Source organism: Ranitomeya variabilis, chromosome 2, assembly GCF_051348905.1.
Source record: "Ranitomeya variabilis isolate aRanVar5 chromosome 2, aRanVar5.hap1, whole genome shotgun sequence".
Taxonomy (NCBI): domain Eukaryota; kingdom Metazoa; phylum Chordata; class Amphibia; order Anura; family Dendrobatidae; genus Ranitomeya; species Ranitomeya variabilis.
The window spans coordinates 59,631,591-59,655,867 of NC_135233.1; the positions used below are offsets into that span (position 1 = coordinate 59,631,591).

Genomic DNA, 24,277 nt, shown 5'->3' on the forward strand with positions numbered 1-24,277 from the left:
GGCTATTTTAGGGCCCTGGAGCCTGCGGGACATCTCAAAAGGTCCCCTTGCCCCTTTGACAAAATGAGCATTAGACTTGATGCATAATAGATTACCATAGTTTTACCAAATGTTGCATTGGGGAAATGAAGAATCAAGTTCAGCCTCTAGTTGGGAGTACAACTGTAACCTAGGGGTGGACAGTAACCCAAGAGGTAAGGGAGGCCCACTTCTACCTCCAAAGCAGGTGGGATTGTGCACTATGATGAGCTAATGGACTGCCAAAGCCCATATGTTGTTCATCACAGAGGCCCCATTATTTCAAGCATATTTGAGTGTTATAGCAAAATGAAATCACATGACATCACATAAGAGAACCTATGTTACGTTTTAGAGTTAAAGTAGAAGTATGCCAACAGTAATAAACAAAAACTAACCTCTCTCACAAGAACGGCCAAGGAAGCCTGTACCCGAGCAGTCACAAACAAATCGGTTCCAACCATCTCTACATACTCCGCTATTTTTGCATGGATTGTTAATGCAAGGTTTACTAGTTTCTTTTGAACAGGATGGTTTTACTCCAGCTGTGCTTTGATGTTCGGCCATCTGGCGTATGTCTTTGCTCTGACCATCTATAAATAAATCTCTTATGCATCCTACATATCCATAGTTCAGAAGAGCGGTCCACACTTCAGTTGGAAAGACCAAGCCAGCTTTATTTTCAGGTAAGCCTCCAAGATACAAGTCGTCATCAAGGTCAAGAATTTCACTTTCTCCAGGGGCTGTGTAAGGCGTACGTAAAGTATTGACAGATATGGTACCTGTGTGGACAGAGAAATCAAAAAAGAAAATAAGAAATTAACAAACTATATATTTATACAACTATTGAGATGATCAAATTCATGTTAGATCGGCATTTTGCTACTGGTATATACAGTATACTAGTTATTAAATTCATCTAATGTACGGCTCTCATTCACTTTCTTTTTATGTTGGTAGCTGCTACAAGTATATTGATTAATGGTAAGTTTTCCGAACAATTTTTTTTTGAGGACTCAAGGCATGCCAGTCTGACCCAACAATTCATGATTTGAGGATAGTTCTTAGAGAGAATACCAGAGTCAATTCCGAAAGCACTGGCAATAACTATATATCACTAACAAAATTCTTAAAGGGAACCTGCTGCCATGAAAATGCAATCCAATCTTCAGGCACCATGTTATCGAGCCGGGGGAGCAATGTAGATTGATATATAGTTCTGTAAGAAAAGATTCAGCATAACCTGTGTTTTTATCATTAAATACTCTTCTCTTTCTGGGTTTTTCAGTGCAGTGGGCGGTCATATCAGTGACTGACAGCTATCACTGTATGCACACTTATACAAAGAAGGCTGTCACTCACTGGTACAGCCTACTGCACTGAAAATCCTAAAAGGATCAGAGGAATAAATGTGTTTCCACAATGTGTGGTGTCAATTTTCACACCTACCGGAGACAGATACACAGGCACACTCATTATAACCTATGGGGCCGCGCACATGTCCTTGTGACCCAAATGTAGACATGTCCGTTTTTTTTCCCGGCAGCACGGTTGACAGTACTTATTACACACGCGCACACTGATGACATATTCATGATATCTGTGTGCCCTCTGTGTGACATACCAGATTAGAATGCAGAATAGAAACTAAAGATTTTTATGTGTTTAAGATGTGCAAATATAGAGATACATAGTCAGATATGAGGTAAATAGATGATAGATAGATAGATAGATAGATAGATAGATAGATAGATAGATAGATAGATAGATGTGAGGTATATAAGTTGTGCCTTGCATGTATAGTTAACTGTACATGTATTAACCTAGTAAATAAATGAAAAAATGATGTGGGGTCCCCCTTTTGGTAACCAGCAAAGGTGAAGCACCTCTCCATTACTTACACTAGGGCTTGATGTCAGCTTTGCTTTTGGACAATTCATTGCTGACATCAGCCCCGTCTACCATTACCCCGATTGCCAACACTCCCTTGCAACTGGAAAGAGCCAAGGTAAAGTGCTAGTGTTGGAGCATCTCATGTGATGCACCACTTACTGGGAATCCACGGGCTGGTATTTTTAAGGCTGAGAAAGGTTCAATAACCAGGGACCTTTCCAGCCTGATAATATCAACTCACAGCTGTCTGCTAGACCTTTGCTGGTTGCTAAAAATAGGGAAGAACAAACATCATTTTTTCATTTATTTATTAGATTAATACATGTACAGTAAGCTACACATGTAAGGCACTAACTATATATCTCACATATATCCATCTATTATCTATCTGTCTATCTATTTACCTATCTATCTATATATCTATATTGTTGCATATCTTTGACACCTAAAAATCTGTAATTTCTATTCTGCATTCGATTCTGGTAAGTGTCACACGGATGGCACATGGATGGTATACCCTTGCACATGGACAGCCAACAGATAACCACATGGACAGTAAAAATAGACTGTCTCACGCGTACTTTTTTTAAGTGGATGTGTGAAGGCGGTCTCAAACACAGGTTATGCTGAGTCAGGAGACCTGTTGCCGGTTCGGTCATTGCGATCTATACTTGGACCATGATAGTCGAATGTGTGCAACAAGCCTAAGGACCATTTTAAGCATGAAGCCAATAATTCTAAATACTATTCTCATGTCCACAATTTTTTCGAACAAGTATTTAAATAATGTTTAATTTCTTTTACTAGGATGACCTCTTAAGTGTGTGTAACAATTATGCAAATCTGAGCTTTAATCAAGCTAAATTATTAAAGCTGATTTCAATAGCTGGGAATAATATATGACTTCTATCCTCTAATGAAGTTCTCCTCTTTCATTTCACAGCTCCATCACACGGAACACTACCTATCGAAGGTCAAGTCTCTTTGGATTCAAGGCTATTAAAATCGGTTTTGGAATTCATTACATTTGTAAATCTGTAGCCTTTGACCTTGCTCATCCATATTAAAGAGATTGATGGATAGATATTAAACTGTCAAGATGCTCATCTGCATATCTCCACCCAAGTATGAATGGAAAAGAAAAACACCAGATATGCATGGTGCCTTCTACAACATCTTTTCTATCAATACCAATAAGCCTTTCTCTGATCAACATGAATCAATATTTATCAATGCTAAATGTGAGATGACAGAGCTCACCACCCATTGAGACCCCCAAGATCACAAACACAAGACTGTTAATAGATCACTGTAGTTTCATGCAACTTGATCTCATTTGATAGACAATACAATTAATTTCAATTTAAAAATTATGTTGTTTTGCCACTGAAAAATAGTTCCAAAGTGCCAGCCACTAAGCGCTCTCCACTGCCTGTTGTCAAGTGTAATCCGTCTTTAGCAGGAGAGACACTAAAACGGATTACTGGAACTGGTGGCAGGTCTTTGTCGCTTTGCTCCTTTTCACTTGTCAGTAAAACTGTTTAGAGGCATAACAGAAATCTAAGGGGTAACTTTTATCCATGTAGAGGGTAAGATGCCTGGTATACCAGTGTGGAGGAGCTTATAAGCCATGCAATGCCCCTCTGGGAAAATAAATATGCAAATTGCTTCTTCAGAAAGGAAGAGAACTAGAACTCTAGTGACACCTATTGGAAGTTGTAATCCTAAAAGTCAATATCGACCCTTTGACGCCTTGCAATATAACAGCTAAACCAGAATTTCAATTTGCAGACAAGGTATTTCGGGATGTTGTCCCTCCTCAGTGCGAATATCCCAGTCAGAAGCTTCTCACAAAGTGCAATCATATCTTATACTTTGCTTTGACGAGGGGTAACACCCTGAAACACCGTGTCTGCAAATTGAGATTCTGGTTTGGCTTTATCCTAAGTCATATGGCAAGGCTTCTTAAAGGGTAGATATTGACTTTTAGGAATGCTACTTCCAAGCACTAGAGTTTTTTTTTGTCCTCTTGTTAGAGAAAATGTGCATATTTAATTTCCCAGATGACACTGCATGGTTTATAAGCCTTGTCACACTGGCATCCTTTCTGCAAAGAGAAATGTTAACTCATGGATACCAGTCAAAAGCGCCTTAAACAGCCAAATGGCATCAAATAGTTTTCACTCACGAGGGGCATCACCCAGAAACAGTGTTTTCAAACTGAGATTCTGGTTTGACTTTAGTGTGAAGGTACCTTAACACCACCTATTCGAAGTAGCAAACCTAAAAGTCAATATAGACTCTTTAATAACGAGCCTTGTCATATGACTTAAGGTACCTTCACACTAAGCGACGCTGCAGCGATACAGACAACGATGCCGATCGCTGCAGCGTCGCTGTTTAGTCATTGTGTGGTCGCTGGAGAGCTGTCACACAGACGGCTCTCCAGCGACCAAAGATGCCGAAGTCCCCGGGTAACCAGGGTAAACATCAGGTTACTAAGCGCAGGGCCGCGCTTAGTAACCCGATGTTTACCCTGGTTACCATTGTAAAAGTAAAAAAAAAACCACATACTCACATTCCGGTGCCCGGCGTCCGCTTCCCTGCACTCCTCCTGCATCCTGTGTCAGCGCCGAACATCTCTGGCATCTCCCACAGAGCAGAGCGGTGATGTCACCGCTCTGCTTTACGGCCGGCACTTACACAGGATGCAGGAGGAGTGCAGGGAAGGGGACGCCAGGCACCGGAATGTGAGTATGTGTTTTTTTTTTTTACTTTTACAATGGTAACCAGGGTAAACATCGGGTTACTAAGCACGGCCCTGCACTTAGTACCCCGATGTTTACCCTGGTTACCAGTGAAGACATCGCTGGATCGGTGTCACACACACCGATTCAGCGATGTCAGCGGGAGATCCAGCGACGAAATAAAGTTCTGAACTTTCAGCAACGACCAGCGATCTCACAGCGGGATCCTGATCGCTGCTGCGTGTCAAACACAATGATATCGCTAGCCAGGACGCTGCAACGTCACGGATCGCTAGCGATATCGTTTAGTGTGAAGGTACCTTAAACGACTTTGCAGCGATAACGATAGCGATCCGTGACGTTGCAGCGTCCTGGATAGCAATATCGTTGTGTTTGACACGCAGCAGCGATCTGGATCCTGCTGTGATATCGCTGGTCATTGCTGAAAGTTCAGAACTTTATTTGGTCGTCAGATCGGCGTGTATCGTCGTGTTTGACAGCAAAAGCAACGATGCCAGCGATGTTTTACAATGGTAACCAGGGTAAATATCGGGTTACTAAGCGCAGGGCCGTGCTTAGTAACCCGATGTTTACCCTGGTTACCATTGTAAATGTAAAAAAACCAAACAGTACATACTCACCTTCTGCTGTCTGTCACACGTCCCTCGCCGTCTGCTTCCCGCACTGACTGTGAGCGCCGGCCGTAAAGTGAAAGCAGAGCACAGCAGTGACGTCACCGCTGTGCTGTACTTTACGGCCGGCAATCACAGTCAGTGCGGGAAGCAGACGGCAAGGGACGTGTGACAGACAGCAGAAGGTGAGTATGTACTGTTTTTTTTTTTTACATTTACAATGGTAACCAGGGTAAATATCGGGTTACTAAGCGCGGCCCTGTGCTTAGTAACCCGATGTTTACCCTGGTTACCCGGGGACCTCGGCATCATTGGTCACTGGACAGCTGTCTGTGTGACAGCTCTCCAGTGACCAAACAGCGACGCTGCAGCGATCGGCATCGTTGTCTATATCGCTGCAGCGTCGTTTAGCGTGAAGGTACCCTTAGAGTTCTAGTCCTCTTCTTTTCTGAAGAGGCAATTTCCATAGAAGCATAACAAACAAGCAGTTTTTTAGTTCAGGCCAGGCTAGCCATTGGATAACAGAAGGAATAATGCACAATGGGAAATGAAATTCCTGTACCAACAGTGCTGGCAGAAATGGTAGAAAAGGAGGAGTCATCTACATAGAAAGAGTGGCTGACAAGTTCTACAGCGTGAGAATCTGGACAGTTCCTGGACTTTTTAGACTGGTATGAGCTTGTGCACCAAAACCAGTTTTAACTTGTCATGAGAAATGAGGGCAACAAGATCATTAGATCATTTTTTTAACAGGTTTGTTTTTTTCCCAAAAGGATAAGATACGCTTTGAGTCTTCCTTTTCATGTCCGCATAATCACAGTGAAAAGGCGATGCTCTGACTTGGCACTTGCTATATCTCCCTTTGAATATTTGTGAAGTGGAAGCAACATGGTCGACCACTGATAAACTCACATTCCTGCTCACACTTCTAGGAGAGGAAAGGGATACCCTCATCATGCTAGTGATTAATGGAAGTCCCAGCTTTAAGATAGGTGAGTTTGTGAAAAACCTTTTAAAAACTGTTTAAGCTGAAAGAACTATCTAAAGATACCCTGGAAGAAATATGTATAAATAATGTTACATCGGGAGTCATTAAGGCTACTTTCACACATCAGGTTCTCGCCGTCAGGCTCAATCCAGGAAATTTTGAAAAAAACAGATCTGGCAAAATTTGCCGCCTGATCTGTTTTTTTCTCATAGACTTGTATTAGCGCTAAATTGCCCCGGATGGCCTCACGTTTCATCCGTTTTTCGCCGTCTAGCGAAAATTGGTTTTCCGGAATCTGGAAAAACGTACACAGTAACGTTTTTGACTGTGGAAAACCTTTGAATGGAAACCTATGAGCGCTGGATCCATCAAATGACGCAATCCGGTGACGGATTCCATTTTTTTAACTGAGCATGCTCCAATTTGTTTTGGATCCAATTAGCTGGATAAGCTATATGGATCTGTTGCATCAGTTTTTTACAATCTGCGACAGATCAGCTTTTTTCAGAATTCACCGGATTAGGACTGACGGCAAAAAACTGATGTGTGAAAGTAGCCTAAGGTAACACTTGTTGATTTGTTGAATATACATGACTTATTTCGGAAAATCAAATATTGATATGTAAATTTAAATTGGCAATTAAGTTAGAATTGTATTTACTTTATTTTTATAGCGCCTTCTTGACATGTGCTTAGGGGGGTAAAGTTGAACTGCAATTTTGGCCTAGTGCAAATTACAAACTTCCATTTCTACGTATCTGGTGGACAGCACTTATTGGCACATGGGATGGCAATGCAGCAAAACTTTTGCCCATGTGTCTTAATTTGAAAATCCTTAGAATATTACAGTGTCAATATTGCAGGTCAGTTTTTACTAAATATCAATCACATGCTGCAAAGGAAATCTACACTGAAAATTATCCAGGGGTAAGAATTTGAATTAGGCTGTGGATATTGCAGTGAATTTCACCCTTCACAATGCAATATGGAAACTCCACATCATTTTTGCAATGAAATCAGCAGCAGTTTTTGTCTATGTACATTTCATTGCAGATTTTCCTGTGGGACAATTCTCATACTCCTTAGATTTTATGCTGAGAATTTTTTTTTCTTTTTGTTAACTAGTATTAAAAATTGTACCATTAACTGTATTTTGTAGCTATAAAACCAATGTGTAGGCAATGTGACTGTGTGACTCTCCACACCTCCGTCACCAAAAGTACCAATCTCTTTCTGTTGATCCACTGATAATATTATTCAATGTATCTGCCTGTATCTATTGCATAATTAAGGTGTTTTTAGATGGACTAATAATCATCGAAAAGAACATTCATTTCTAACTATAAACCAGTAGCAACCTGCCGATGATCAATTGACACATGGACAAGATGTCCATTTGTTGGGTGATCGGATCTATTATACCAGCATAAAAATCATTATCAGCAACAAATCACACAAGTGAAGCCGATAACTTGATAAATAGGGGCAAGACGTATTAAAGGGAACATGTAATATGAAAAAATACTATTAAACTAAAGATATGGGGTTAATCTGCAGGTAAATAGTGTTCTGAACCTGCCCAGCGCCTGCACTTAGAGTCCCGCTATCAGGAGGAAATTAACTTTATTCCTCCCAGCAGTGTTCAGGTTTCAGTCATGGGGGCAGCGGCGGAGCAGATTCAATCACCGCTCTGTGTATAGGGTGTGGCGGCTGTAACCACACCTCCCGCACTGGCTGACAGTCAGCCCTAATGCTGAGCCTGCTTTCAGTCAATGCTGGCCAGTCTCTATACACAGAGAGGTGACTGAAGCTGCGCCAGAGCCGCCTCTGAAACTGAAACCCAAACAGTACCAGGAGGAATAAAGTTAATTTCCTCCCGGCAGCGGCGCTCTAAGTGCTGGCACCAGGCATTTTCAGAACGTTACTAACCTGCATATTAACCCCATATCTGCAGATTAAGAGCGTGTTTTTAAAGGTTCCCTTTAATGGACGTTTTGTTCACAACAGTATTTGTTGACCTTTGCAAGCAACGACTGACTTGCATAGAGTTTACTATTCCAAAAGTTGATAGGAATCTCATTAGTTAAGAAAACATGCAAAGTGTCATCATTGTCAAAATCAACTTTGAGAAACAGAAACTTTTTTTAAAACCTTTACTTGCCATAGACCCCCTCAATTAACAATGCTTCATACACAGGACTATTCTCTTTTTTAGGAGTTAGCATTCTGTTGAAATTCTACATTACCTAACTAAATATTCTAGACGTATGTTGTTTCAATATAATGTTAATGATGGCTCAATTCCTATTAAACACCCTTAAGGGATTCCTCTTAAAAATGCCTCACATGCTTGTAATAGTCCTGCCATCTCACAGAAGCTCAACTTTAATGTGTCGTAGAGGCACAGCGGACAATGAGCACTGCATCTGTTATATTACCGCCGTTCTCTGTTCCTGCCTAGCTGGCAATACTGTACAGCAGATCCAGCCAAAATAACTCCCACAGGTATGTTTTAATGAGCCTCTTCAATGATTCATTATTTCAGCAATTTTGTTTTCTTTAATCCTGGTTGAAATAAGGGAGATACACAGTGACCACATTCTAATGCTTTACTTTTCCGAATTGTAGGAACCATCCAGCCAAGAAAATTAACTACAATTTTATTTCTTAATTAACGTTATTTTGCTGTGACATTCCTGAGATTTACAGAATGCTCTCTGAAATCAAAAGACGAAGAGCTCGAGAGTTTCTTTTTTTTTCACTTAATTAGAATGTTATTAACTTCCTTTACAGGAAGAATATTTTGCTAACAGTAGAGAATAAGTTCCCCATTAACTTTTTAGATTTAAGATATAAATTATAGGGTTGTAAATAAATTATTGTGATTTAGAACTGAGGATCATTAGGGAACGTGCAAGTGGGAAACGATTCATCTGTGGATTTTGTAATGGAACATCTGAATTTTGCTCCACATTTTAAAATATTAGATTTAAAAGATTGATAAGAATGCAAAAGCGAAATGGGTCTTATCCAAGTAGGCAAGCTGGATCAATAGATAATTTTGCTTAACTTATAGGGTTGAGTAAGACACAACCACTAAAAATGCATAGATTCCAGCTGCTGCAGCTTCCATAAAATTGTATATGAAATTTGCCACAGAGGATGGAAGTATCCTGCGCTGCCGGAGAAATGATAAGCTGTTTCAGAGTCATTCCAACTCCTTCCTTCAGGACAACCACAAATTTGTGGTTGTCCTTAACAAGGAGTCAAAGTGACTGAAATGCGTTGACAATAAATAAACATTCCATATTCCGTCATGGCTTGTCATTTCTCCAGCAGCGCAGAATACTTCCATCGTTCGTGGCAAATTTCAGATTTAAAAGATTACCATTTGTGGTTAAAATCTGAATCAGAAATTGACATGTGGATTTAAAAATGTGTACTGCAGGTCAACTCTATGTATAGATGTAGTCTTAACCCCTTCACGACATGCGCCGTACTAGTACTGCACATGTCGTGTCTCCCACTTTGATGTGGGCTCCGGCGGTGAGCCCACATCAAAGTAGCGACAAGTCAGCTGTTTTGAACAGCTGACATGTGCGCACAATAGCGGCGGGTGAAATCGCGATTCACCCGCCGCTATTATCCTGTTAAATGTCACTGTCAAACGCTGACAGTGGCATTTAACTACCGCTTCCGGCCGTGCGACCGGAAATGAGTGCATCGCCGGCCCCGTCACATGATCGGGAGTCGGCGATGTGTCAGGATGGTAACCATAGAGGTCCTTGAGACCTCTATGATTACTGATGCTGGCCTGCTGTGGGCGCCACCCTGTGGTCGGCACCCATAGCAAGCCTGCAATTCAGCTACATAGCAGCAATCTGATGATCGCTGCTATATAGCTGTGCCGATCGAGTGGTGCCATCTTCTAGCCTCCCATGAAGGCTATTGAAGCATGGCAAATGTAAAAAAAATGTTTTTAAAAATATGAAAAAAATAAAAAAAATATAAAAGTTTAAATCACCCCCCTTTCGCCCCATCCAAAATAAAGGAATAAAAAAAATCAAACCTACACATATTTGGTATCACCGCGTTCAGAATCACCCGATCTATCAATAAAAAAAGCATTAACCTGATCGCTAAACAGCGTAGCGAGAAAAAAATTAAAAACGCCAGAATTACTTTTTTTTGGTTGCCGCCACAATGCATTAAAATGCAATAACAGGCGATAAAAAGAACGTATCTGCACAAAAGTGGTATCATTAAAAATGTCAGCTCGGCACGCAAAAAAAAATAAGCCCTCACCTGACCCCAGATCACGAAAAATGGAGACGCTACGGGTATCGGAAAATGGAGCTTTTTTTTTTTTTAAGCAAAGTTTTGAATTTTTTTTCACCACTTAGATAAAAAATAACCTAGACATGTTTGGTGTCTATGAACTCGTAATGACCTGGAGATTCATAATAGCAGGTCACTTATAGCATTTAGTGAACCTAGCAAAAAAAAAGCCAAACAAAAAACAAGTGTGGGATTGCACTTTTTTTGCAATTTCACCACACTTGGAATTTTTTTCCCGTTTTCTAGTACAAGACAAGGTAAAACTAATGGTGTCGTTCAAAAGTACAACTCGTCCCGCAAAAAATAAGCCCTCATATTACCATATTGACAGGAAAATAAAAAGTTATGGCTCTGGGTAGGAGGGGAGCAAAAAAACAAAAATGCAAAAACTAAAAAGGACAGCGGCGTGAAGTGGTTAAAGAAGACCTTTCACCAAATTTTCACGTTGAAATGGACACAGGATGTAATAGCAGCTGCAGAGCAGAATAAGTTTTTTTTTTAATTTCACCTCTGTTGTGGAGATATTTTTAAAGTATTTGCCACCTAATGAGTTAACTTTTGCTAAGTCCAAGTGGGTGTTATCAGAGTTTTCACTGGGGTCATGCACTTCTTCTTTTTGACTGTATGAGTTACCCAGTCACATGTAAATAGCAACACAGTAGAAAAAGAACATGCCCCCACCATAGCTTAGGCTTCTCAGTGTGTGAGATGTAAGGAATACAGCTCTGATCTCCTGGTCTAACCTCCTGCATGATTAGAAAGTGGTGGGAAATTGGAGTATAGATGACACACTCCATTCAGATAAGGTCACTGTGGGGGTGAGGGGAGATCAGAGCATCTGAGTTTAGCTGTGTCACATTATAAACCCTTCCATGTGCTCTCCTCCTCTCATAGCACTGTCAACTAGGGTTGAGCGAAACGGATCGGACAATTTCAAAAGTCGCCGACTTTTGGCAAAGTCGGGTTTCGTGAAACCCGACCCAATCCCAGCGTGGGATCGGCCATGCGGTCGGCGATCTTCGCGCCAAAGTCGCATTTTGTATGACGCTTTTAGCGCCATTTCTCAGCCAATGAGGGTGCATGCAGAGTGTGGGCAGCGTGATGACATAGGTATCGGTCCCCACCATCTTAGAGAAGGGCATGGCATTGATTGGCTTGCTTTCTGCGGCATCACAGGGGCTATAAAGGGGCATGCACGCCAATCGCCATCTTACTTCTGCCAATCGTAGCATAGGGAGAGTTTGCTGCAGCTTCATCAGAAGAAGGGATATTGTTAGGGAGGAAATGTTAACCCCCAAACCGCTTGTGCTGTAGTGATTTCCACTGTCCAACACCACCTTTTCTTTGCAGGGACAGTGGAGGCTAGATTTCTGTGCATCAGCTCTGTAGCTTATAAGGCTCCCTGATAGCTGCGTTGCTGTGTGTACGCCGCTGTACAAACCAACTGCTTTTTTAAAAGCAAAAATCCTGTTGCTCTTTCCTTTCTGCACAGTTATCTTGTTTATTTGTCCACACTTTTGTGTGCAGCAGTCCTTTTTATTGCTGGCTGCCATACTTGTCCTGATTGAGATCATTGTAGGGAGATTGTTATTGTAGCACAGTCCCTTTTTTAATATATCTGCCAGCCACTGTCTGCCACTGATACTGTGTTGTGTAATACAGTGGGCCTGTTTTTTTTCTGCTGTCTTCCACACATAAAAAGGGAGATTTAAACTGCCACAAAGTGCACCTGCGTCAGTCCTGTTTGTGGCATATCTGCCAGCCACTGTCTGCCACTGAAACTGTGTAGTGTAATACAGTGGGCCTGTTTTTTTCTGCTGTCTCCCAGACATAAAAAGGGAGATTTAAACTGCCACAAAGTGCATCTGCGTCAGTCCTGTTTGTGGCATATCTGCCACCCACTGTCTGCCACTGAAACTGTGTAGTGTAATACAGTGGGCCTGTTTTTTTCTGCTGTCTCCCACACATAAAAAGGGAGATTTAAAGTGCCACAAAGTGCATCTGTGTCAGTCCTGTTTGTGGCATATCTGCCAGCCACTGTCTGCCACTGAAATTGTGTAGTGTAATACAGTGGGCCTGTTTTTTTTTCCTGCTGTTTCCCACACATAAAAAGGGAGATTTAAACTGCCACAAAGTGCATCTGCATCTGTTCTGTTTGGCGTGTATCTGCCAGTCACTTTCCGCCACTTATACTGTCTAGTGTAATACAGTGGGCCTGTTTTTTTTCCTGCTGTTTCTCACACATAAAAAGGGAGATTTAAACTGCCACAAAGTGCATCTGCGTCTGTTCTGTTTGGCGTGTATCTGCAAGTCACTTTCCGCCACTTATACTGTGTAGTGTAATACAGTGGGCCTGAATTTTTCAGCAGTCTCCCACACATATAGAAAGGGAGATTTAAATTCACAACAAGTTTACATACACCTTCTACCTTGTTTTACAGTACCATATAATGGTTGTTAGTTTGGTTACATTTTCCCAAGAATGAGGAAGTCTGGTGGAAGAGGTCGTGGCCGTGGGCGGTCATTGCCAGCTGGTAATGATGGTGGTGGTGGTGGTGGAGCATCTGGTGGTAGTGGGAAAAGCAAAATAGCACCTAAGGCTCAAGTTGTTGAGCCAGCGTCATCATCTGGCTACACAAGGCCTCGAAGGCTCCCTTTTCTGGGAGTAGGAAAACCGCTTTTAAAGCCAGAGCAGCAGGAAAAAGTTTTGGCTTTCCTTGCTGACTCTGCCTCTAGCTCTTTCGCCTCCTCTTCCGAAAGTTCCAAATGTAAAAGCAGCGAGTCGTCAGTGGATGCTCACGGTCAGGAACAAGTCGCTTCCTTGTGTCCTTCACCCAAAGCAAGAGTGAAGGATGCGGCAGGCAACGCTACAGTTTACTCCATGGAGCTCTTTACACATACCGTGCCAGGGTTAGAAAGGGAAATACTTCACAGCCCATTACAAGATGAATCGGACATGGAGTGCACAGATGCACAGCCACAGCTAGATTATTATGCTGTTCCATTGACTCAGATCACAACATTGCCCTCGCAGTTTACTGAGCCAGAATCTGACCCTGATGAGACTATGGTGCCCCGTCCTGAACGCTATAGCACCTTACACGGTGACACAGAGGAAGGTGCACAGGACATTGAAGAGGAGGTGATAGATGACCCAGTTGTTGACCCCGATTGGCAGCCATTGGGGGAACAGGGTGCCGCTGGCAGTAGCTCTGAAGCGGAGGAGGATGAGCCGCAGCAGGCATCAACATCGCAACAGCTTTCATCTGGCAGGCCTGCATCAGGCCCAAAACGTGTGTCAAAAACCACAACAGGTGTAGGACAGCGTTGCAATCCGGTGACAGTAGCTCGCCGTGCAAAGCCTGAAAAGGTATTCCATAGTAGGATGAGTGCAGTGTGGCAATTTTTTAACCAAGATCCGAATGATCAGTCCAAAGTTATATGTAAGAAATGCTCCAAGACCTTTAGCAGAGGGAAGAATCTACAAAGTTCAAATACAACGTGCATGCATAGACATCTAACCAGCAGGCACTTGGAAGCATGGACTAACTACCAATCTTCCCGTACAGTTAATGCACCTGCTCATATTGAAGTTAGTCAGCAACGCAACATTGCTTCCCTCACTGGAAGCCCACCGGTTATGACACCACCAGTAACAAATGTGGAGGTATTGTCGCAAGGCCAAAGCACTCAGGGAATCACAAGGTTCTTGGTTGGAAACACTGTAGGTAGGCCCACATCAAGAATACCATCACCAAGCCTCTCTCAATCTGCCATGTCCACCACCACCCCCGCTACTTCCACCATATGCAGCTCTCCAGTCCAGCTCAGCCTAAAAGAGACTCTAGATAGGAAAAGAAAGTACTCTTCCTCTCACCCACGTACACAGGGTTTGAACGGCTACATTGCTCGACTAATCTCGTTAGAGATGATGCCCTACCGGTTGGTTGAAAGCGAAGCTTTCAAAGCCCTGATGGCCTACGCAGTACCACGCTATGACCTACCCAGTCGACACTTCTTTGCGAGAAAAGCCATCCCAGCACTGCACGAACATGTCAAAGAACGCATTGTCCATGCACTGAGGCAATCTCACAACTGATGCATGGACCAGTAGGCATGGCCAGGGACATTACGTGTCCATCACGGCACACTGGGTTAATGTGGTGGATGCAGGGTCCACAGGGGACAGCCATAGTGGCATAGTTCTGCCTAGCCCACGGTCTAGGAAACAGTTGGCTGTAGGCGTTTGCACCTCCTCCTCCTCCTCCTCCAGAACCAAAAGCTCATCCACAGAGCTCAGTCGCACGAACACTCCATCCACAGCTGCCAGTGTTGCACCCATGGTGTCCCATTGTGGAACAGCTAGTGGTAAGCCTCAGCAGGCTGTGTTAGAAATGAAGTGTTTGGGAGACAACAGACACACCGCGGAAGTTCTGGCCAAGTTCTTGCAGCAAGAAACTCATTCATGGCTGGGCAGTGTACATCTTGAGGCAGGCAAGGTAGTCAGTGATAACAGAAGGAATTTTATGGCTGCTATAGCCCTTTCTGAAATGAAACACATACCTTGCCTGGCTCACACCTTGAACCTTGTGGTGCAGTGCTTCCTCAAGAATTACCCTGATTTACCAGCCCTGCTCCTGAAAGTGCGCAGACTTTGCTCGCACATCCGCCAGTCGCCCATACACTCCAGCCGTATGCTTAACCATCAGCGATTGCTCAATCTTCCCCAGCACCACCTAATAATAGACGTTGCAACAAGGTGGAACTCTACACTGCACATGCTTCAGAGGCTGTGCGAACAGAGGCATGCTGTCATGTATTTGTGGGAGGATGCACATACATGGGCAGGCAGTTGGATGGCAGACACGGAGTTGTCTGCTGTGCAGTGGTCGAAGCTCCAAGACCTCTGTCAAGTCCTTCAGTGTTTTGAGGAATGCACATGGCTGGTCAGTGCGGACGACGCCATCATAAGCATGAGCATCCCACTAATGCGTCTGCTGATGCAAAGTTTGACGCACATCAAGGAGCAGGTGTCTGCGGCCAAGGAGGAGGGAAGCCTTGATGACAGTCAGCCATTTTCTGGTCAGGGAATTCTCTGGGATGAGGTGGCAGATGAAGAGGAGGAGGAGGAGGAGGATGATGGGGCTGAATATCTATGGGAGGAGGATGCTTCTCAAGGGGCAATAGAAACTGATGGCATTGCAAGGTCAGGTACAGGGTTTTTGCGGGCCACAAGTGAGGTAAATTTTCAAGAAAGTGCTCCTCAACCCAGCACAAGCAGTGAATTGACACCTGGAACTTTGGCCCACATGGCAGAGTATGCCTTGCGTATCATAAAACGGGACCCCCGCATTATCAAAATGATGACCGATGACGATTACTGGTTGGCCTGCCTCCTGGATCCACGATACAAAGGCAAATTACAAAATATCATGCCACATGAGAACCTTGAGCAAATATTGGCTACCAAACAAGCAACTCTTGTAGACCGTTTGGTTCAGGCATTCCCAGCACACAGCGGCACTGATGGTTCTCGCACAAGCTGTAGGGGGCAACATGGCAGAGGTGCTAGAGGTGCACAAAGCCGAAGTGGCATTGGACAGAGGGGTTTTATGACCAGGTTGTGGAGTGATTTCGCAATGACAGCAGACGCGACAGGTACTGCTGCATCGATTCAAAGTGGCAGGAGACAGCATTTGTCCAGTATGGTTACCAACTATTTTTCCGCCAATATCGATGTTCTCCCTCACAGGTCATTCCCCTCTGATTACTGGGCATCTAAACTAGACACCTGGCCCGAATTGGCAGAATATGCATTACAGGAGCTCGCTTGCCCAGCTGCTAGTGTGCTCTCAGAAAGAGTCTTCAGTGCTGCTGGTTCAATACTGACCGAAAAAAGGACACATCTGGCACCCTGAAATGTTGATGATCTAACCTTCATTAAAATGAACCAATCATGGATTTCAAATTATTTTGCCCCACCATCCCCTGCTGACACATAGCTTGCTAGAAAAATTTCTTGTTTTTGGCCTCCTCTTACTGACTGCTCCAATTCCGCCATTTGCAGGTGCCGAATGTCCACCATAGGCCATTTGTATACCTCCCTAAATGGGCTGACTTCCCCCACAGGGCCGTGGTCACAACGTGGTGCAAGCACCCGTGCGAGTGCCATTTGCTTGGACAGGTGGGTGTGCCCACTCTTGGGCCACGGCACTGGCACAGGGTCCCTCATAGTACAATGAAGTGTCTCTGACGGTGGTGGTGCACAACCAACGTCAGACACACCGTTGTAATATGAGGGGCCCTGTGCCAGTACCGCCGCCCACGAGAGAGTGTTCCCCCCCAGCTCGAACTGTGCTCTACCACTTGCAAAACTTACCTCTCCCTGCCCCACCACTGTGTAGTCTGTGCTGTAAAATCCTTAAATGGCACTGCCATAACAAATTTGTTGCAATGATAGATGATAGTAAGAAAATACAGGGGCCATGGCCTCCATTTAGACCCCTTAATACTTTGCACCAACTACCCCTGTCTGCAACTCTGCAGAGGAGCCCACCCCTGTACCTCGCTATGCCACCAGTTTATTTATGACCAATTCCTTGGCTGACATTTAGCCCACTTTAGTATTTTGGCCTACTGACTGTGTCAGCCACTTCAAACAGTTGACCTCCGCTGAACAAAGCTATGCCACTTCTGTACTCCTGTTACCGATTGTGAACTGCATGTAGCCTACTTACTTATTTCTGCCTAGTAACTGTGTCAGCCACTCCTAACAGTTGTCCTCCCACGCTGAAACAAGCTAGGCCGCCTGGTTAGTCCTGCTATCAGTTTTGAACTGCATTTAGCCACCTTTTTTTAGGTTAGGCCTCTGTCTGTCTGTCTGTCTTCGCCACACATTACAACTGTCCCCCCCGAAACAAGCTAGGCCGCCAGGTTAGTCCTGCTTGCAGTTTTGAACTGCATTTAGACACCTTTTTCTAGGTTAGGCCTCTGTCTGTCTGTCCAAACATTACAACTGTCCCCCCCTGAAACAAGCTAGGCCGCCAGGTTAGTCCTGCTATCAGTTTTGAACTGCATTTAGCCACCTTTTTTTAGGTTAGGCCTCCATCTGTCTGTCTGTCCTAACATTACAACTGTCCCCCCCCTGAAACAAGCTAGGCCGCCTGGTTAGTCCTGCTATCAGTTTTGAACTGCATTTAGCCACCTTTAAATAGGTTAGGTGTTGTGAATTTGGTTTTTGGGCTCCCCCGGTGGTCACTGGTGGTACTGGACTTGTGTGCTTCACTTTCTCTGTTCACCTGTTTCCATCAGGATATGGGTGTATCCTATTTAGCCTTGCTGCTCAGTTATTCTAGTGCCGGCCATCAATGTAACCAGAGCCTTTCTGTTGCATGTTCCTGCTTCTAGACTACTATCAGCTAAGTTGGACTCTTAGTCCTACGTTTGTTTTGCATTTTTGTTCCAGTTCACAGTTATGTTATTTTTCTGTAGCTGGAAGCTCTTGTGGGCCGAAATTGCCACTCCGGTGTCATGAGTTGACACATGAGTCTTAAAGTAATTTCGGGATGGTATTTTCATAGGGTTTTCAGCTGACCGTGAAGTTCCCTATTGTATCTTCTTGCTATCTAGTAAGCGGACCTCGCTTTGCTGAACCTACCTTCATACTACGTATGTCTTTTCCTCTGAACTCACCGTCAATATATGTGGGGGGCTTCTGTCTCCTTTTTGGGGGAATTTCCCTAGAGGTAAGCCAGGTCTGTCTTTTCCTCTATTAGGGTTAGTTAGTCCTCCGGCTGGCGCTAGGCGTCTAGGGATAAAACGTAGGTACGCCACCCGGCCACTGTTAGTTGTGTGGTAGGTTTAGCTCACGGTCAGCTCGAGATTCCATCACCCAGGAGCTAGTCTGTAGTTTAAGTTCTCTGACGTTTCCTTGCCATTGGGAACCATGACAGTTAGGCCTCTGTCTGTCTGTCTGTCTTCGCCACACAGTACAACTGTCCCCCCCCCCGAAACAAGCTAGGCCACCAGGTTAGTCCTGCCTGCAGTTTTGAACTGCATTTAGCCACCTTTTTTTAGGTTAGGCCTCTGTCTGTCTGTCTGTCTGAGCCACTTATTACAGTAGTCCTCCGCTGAACCCAGCTATGCCGCCTGTGTACTCCTGTTACCAATTTGGAACTGTATTCAGCCAACTGTTTTATTTTAGGACTACTCAGTCTGTCTGAGCCACTTATTACAGTTGTCCTCCTCCTTCGCTGAACCAAGCTATGCCGCCTGTGTACTCCTCTTAACAATCTAGAACAGCATTTAGCCAACTTATTTATTTTGTCCAAGTAACTGTGTCAGACTCTCACAACAGTTGTCCTCCACCGCTGAACCCAGCAAGGCCGCCTGTGTACTCCTCTTACCAATTGTGAACTGTATATAGCCTTCTTTTTTATTTTACGCCTACTCAGTGTGTCAGAGCCACTAATTACACTTGTCCTCCTCCGCTGAACCACGCTATGCCGACTGTGTACTCCAATTACAAATTTTGAACTGCAATTTGCCACCTTTTTTAATTGTAGGCCTACTCTGTCTGTCTGAGCCACTTATTACAGTTGTCCTCCGCTGAACAAAGCTATGGCACCTGTGTACTCCACTAACCAATTTTGAACTGCATTTTGCCTACTTTCTTAGTTATGCCTACTAACTGTGTCTGCCTCCCATTACAGTTGTCCTCCACTCAACAAAGCTGAGCTTCAATTTTCAGGCTATATCAGACATTACACTGCATTTGGCCTACTTGTTTGGTTTGGCCGACTAAGGGTGTCTGCCGCTGCTTGGTGTTCTCCTCCACTGAACACAGCTGAGTTTCAATTTTCAGGCTATATCAGATATTACACTGCATTTGGCCTACTTGTTTGGTTTGGCCTACTAACGGTGTCTGCCGCTCCTTGGTGTTCTCCTCCACTGAATATAGCTGAGCTTCAATCTTCAGGCTTTCGGCCTAAAGGAATTTTTCAAACTGCATTTGACCTACTTGTTTGGTTGGGCCCTAGTAACGGTGTCTGCTGCTCCTTGCTTTTCTCCTCCACTGAATATAGCTGAGCTTCAATCTTCAGGCTTTCGGCCTATAGGAATTTTTAAACTGCATTTGGCCTACTTGTTTGGTTTGGCCTACTAACGGTGTCTGCTGCTTCTTGGTGTTCTCCTCCACTGAATATAGCTGAGCTTCAATCTTCAGGCTTTCGGCCTATAGGAATTTTTAAACTTCATTTGGCCTACTTGTTTGGTTGGGCCCTAGTAACGGTGTCTGCTGCTCCTTGGTGTTCTCCTCCACTGAGTATAGCTGAGCTTCAATCTTCAGGCTTTCGGCCTATAGGAATTTTTAAACTGCATTTGGCCTACTTGTTTGGTTGGGCCCTACTAATGGTGTCTGCTGCTCCTTGGTGTTCTCCTCCACTGAACATAGCTGAGCTTCAATCTTCAGGCTTTTGGCCTATAGGAATTTTTAAACTGCATTTGGCCTACTTGATTTGTTGGGCCCTAGTAATGGTGTCTGCTGCTCCTTGGTGTTCTCCTCCACTGAATATAGCTGAGCTTCATTCTTCAGGCTTTCGGCCTATAGGAATTTTTAAACTGCATTTGGCCTACTTGTTTGGTTGGGCCCTAGTAACGGTGTCTGCTGCTCCTTGGTGTTCTCCTCCACTGAGTATAGCTGAGCTTCAATCTTCAGGCTTTCGGCCTATAGGAATTTTTAAACTGCATTTGGCCTACTTGTTTGGTTGGGCCCTACTAATGGTGTCTGCTGCTCCTTGGTGTTCTCCTCCACTGAACATAGCTGAGCTTCAATCTTCAGGCTTTTGGCCTATAGGAATTTTTAAACTGCATTTGGCCTACTTGTTTGGTTGGGCCCTAGTAATGGTGTCTGCTGCTCCTTGGTGTTCTCCTCCACGGAATATAGCTGAGCTTCAATCTTCAGGCTTTCGGCCTATAGGAATTTTTAAACTGCATTTGGCCTACTTGTTTGGTTGGGCCCTAGTAATGGTGTCTGCTGCTCCTTGGTGTTCTCCTCCACAGAATATAGCTGAGATTCAATCTTCAGGCTTTCGGCCTATAGGAATTTTTAAACTGCATTTGGCCTACTTGTTTGGTTGGGCCCTAGTAATAGTGTCTGCTTCTCCTTGGTGTTTTCCTCCACTGAATATAGCTGAGCTTCAATCTTCAGGCTTTCGGCCTATAGGAATTTTTAAACTGCATTTGGCCTACTTGATTGGTTGGACCCTAGTAATGGTGTCCGCTGCTCCTTGGTGTTCTCCTCCACTGAATATAGCTGAGCTTCAATCTTCAGGCTTTCGGCCTATAGGAATTTTTAAACTGCATTTGGCCTACTTGTTTGGTTGGGCCCTAGTAACGGTGTCTGCTGCTCGTTGGTGTTCTCCTCCACTGAACAAAGCTGAGCTGCCAGTTTACTCCTGTTACCAATTTTGAACTGCATTTGGCCCACTTTATTACTTGGGCCTACTAACTGTGTCTGCTACTCATTACAGTTTTCCTCCACTGAACAAAGCAATGCCGCCTGTTTAGTCCTGTTACCAATTTTGAACTGCATTTAGCCTACTTTATTCTTTGGGCCTATATCTGTGTTTCCTCCTCATCCTACCCATTGCCCAGCCACTGCTAGATGAGTCTGCTGGTACATTGACCCAGAGTCCACTACATTCCCCTTGCACTCTACACAGCCAGTATCTGACCCTGCTGAATGTCTGGTTCCCCTTCCCGCATACTATACCACCTTACACGGGGACAAAGAGGAAGGTGCAGATGACAGTGCAGGTTCCTTCATCAGGTGGGGGGGCATACTCGTTGGCGACGTCACTGGCACAGGGCCCCTCATAGTACGCAAAAGTGTCTCTGCCGGTGGGAGGCGCCGTCAAACACATCGCCGTACTTTGAGGGGCCCTGTGCCAGTGCCAATGCGAATGAGTGGGCCCCCCCTGCTTGCTCGGGATCACAGCACTTGCAAAGTTTTAATACTTACCTCTCCCGGCTCCACTGCCATGACGTAGTCCGCATTTCCTGGGCCCACAAAAACTTGAGCCAGCCCTACCCCCCTCCCCACAACTTTAGCCAAATGACCCCCATTTTTCAATGACTAAATGTTATTATAAGGTAAATTAAGATTCACAAGCTTAAGTGACAAGAATTGATGTTTTTGACATTAAAATGGGACTGTAGGTGTTTTCCCATCCTCAACTCACTGCCGACTTTGATTCCCCATTGACTTGCATTGGGTTTCGTGTTTCGGTCGATCCCCGACTTTTCGCGATAATCGGCCGATTTCACTCGACTCGACTTTTGACAAAGTCGGGTTTCGCGAAACCCGACTCGATCCTAAAAAATTAAAAGTATTTCAACCCTACTGTCAACTGTGCTGTACTGCCCATTCCCTCACACTGCCTGTCTGGATGTGAGTCTCACAGTGTCTGTTGTGCTAAGGTAAATTTGTAATCACTCTGTAATTAGAGCACAACAAGCTACTCCTGTGTGAGATGTAATGAAACCCAGCTCTGCTCTCACTGCAGAAGAATTACAAAATGATGTGAGCACTACAGAAATAAGTGGTACTCATCTCCACACAGGCACTGTTGAGGGAGGTGCAGTACAGTAGAGTTGATGGAGCTGAAGGGTTTGTAATGTGACCCAACTAAACTAAGCTATGTTGCCTCTTCCACCACATGAACCCTATCTGAAAGGTGTTAAAGCCCCGTCTCACTTAGCGACGCTAAAGCGATCCCGACAACGATACGACCTGTCAGGGATCGTTGCTGCGTCACTATGTGGTCGCTGGTGAGATGTCAAACAGTGAGATCTTCCAACGATCGCTACTGCGATCTCACTGTTTGACATCTCACCAGCGACCTGTAGCGACCTGTACAACGATGTCACATGGGAGCTATTATGACGATTCAGTGTCTGAGTCGTCAACGAGGTCGTTGGTAAGGTGTCAAACACAGCGATGTGTGCTACCCAGCGGGACCTCAACGATCAAAAAAAGGTCCAGGCCATTCCGACATGACCAGCGATCTCACAGCAGGGGCCTGGTCACTGCTACGTGTCACACATAGCGAAATCGCTACTGAGGTCGCTGTTGCGTCACAAAACTTGTGACTCAGCAGCGATCTTGCTAGCGACGTCGCTTAGTGTGACGGGGGCTTAAGTCATCTATGCTTTCTAATCGTTCAGAAGGTTAGACCAGGAGCTAGATTAGATTTGAGCTGTGTCATTATCATTACATCTATCACACTGAGAAACCTAAACTATAGTGGAAGTCTGTTAAAATGCTGCTGTATTGTTGCCTGTTTATGATTGGGCAACTCATACAAGGAGAATAAGTACACTCCTCAATTAAAGCTATTTAATAACACTCACATGGCCTTAAAAAAGGAAACTGATTAAGTGCCAAATACTTTGATTGCTAATATTTCCACAATGGAGGAGTGAAATTAAAACAAACAAAAAAGTTTTATTCCGCTCTGCAGCCACTATTACATTGTGTGGCCAGTTCATCATGAGAAATTTGATAGGTGAAATATCCTCATAAGGATCGCGGTGAGAAATTTGATTTAAGTTAATAAATGTGTTAAGAAGGAGGCCATGCAGTACAATTTCAATGAATGCTCTAACTCTAGGGGTGGACGGGTGTCCCTGTGTGTGCTCTCTGCCATCTGCACTAGGTAATGTGTATGCGCATTTTGATATTAGTAATATACTTGCTGGCACTGCATTTATATGGAAGACATGTATTGGACTACCTATTGATTGGTTTTATGGTTGGCATAGCTGCGTGTGTCAGTGGTTGTCAACAGCACTGCACCTTTTTCTGCACTTTGCATTTTGCGGATTTTTTGCATACAATTACTGCCTTCAGGGATGTGTACCCTACCTTGGGCTTGGCTTGATGCTGATGATGTCCTTGTCATCTTTTTTAGCCCCATTGTACTCGTCTGTCTGATATATTCTGTTCTAATTTTTTTTGTTGATTGTGTCTATAATAAAGTGTTTGTGGATTTCATGACTGCCTTGTGGTGTTCTGAGGTTTTTTGCTATTGTTCTTGCAGTTATCCATATATTTCCATACTTGGGTGGTGTTTAGGTAGACATATAGTTGTATGTACACTGTACTCTACTCAGTGATATGTTAGGTACCCACCACTAGGGTTGAGCGACTTTTATTTTTATAGGATCGGGTCGGGTTTCACGAAACCCAACTTTCTCAAAAGTCGGGTCGAGTGAAATCGGCCGATCCTATAAAAAAGTCGGGGTCGGGGTCGGCCGAAACACGAAACCCAATGCAGTGCAATGGGATACTATGTTTCCCAGGGTCTGAAGGAGAGGAAACTCTCCTTCAGGCCCTGGGATCCATATTAATGTGTAAAATAAAGAATTAAAATAAAAAATATTGATATACTCACCTCTCCGACGCAGCCTGGACCTTACCGCTGGTAACCGGCAGCCTTCTTTGCTTAAAATGAGCGCGTTCAGGGCCTTCCATGACGTCACGGCTTCTGATTGGTCGCGGCCGCCCATGTGACCGCCACGCGACCAATCACAAGCCGTGACGTAATTCTCAGGTCCTAAATTCCTAATTGTAGGAATTTAGGACCTAAGAATTACGTCAC

General features: G+C 44.2%; 1 protein-coding gene across 10 annotated transcripts in view; it reads right to left on the minus strand.

Annotated features, from left to right (window-relative positions):
- The window catches only part of NRXN1 (neurexin 1), a 1,786,277-nt gene that overhangs the window by 1,019,003 nt on the left and 742,997 nt on the right, over window positions 1-24,277 (minus strand). For all 10 annotated transcript variants that reach the window (XM_077282466.1, XM_077282464.1, XM_077282462.1 and 7 more), the window contains one exon: window positions 417-800. In XM_077282466.1, coding sequence (XP_077138581.1) covers window positions 417-800 — 384 coding nt within the window. The remainder of the gene's footprint in view (window positions 1-416; window positions 801-24,277) is intronic.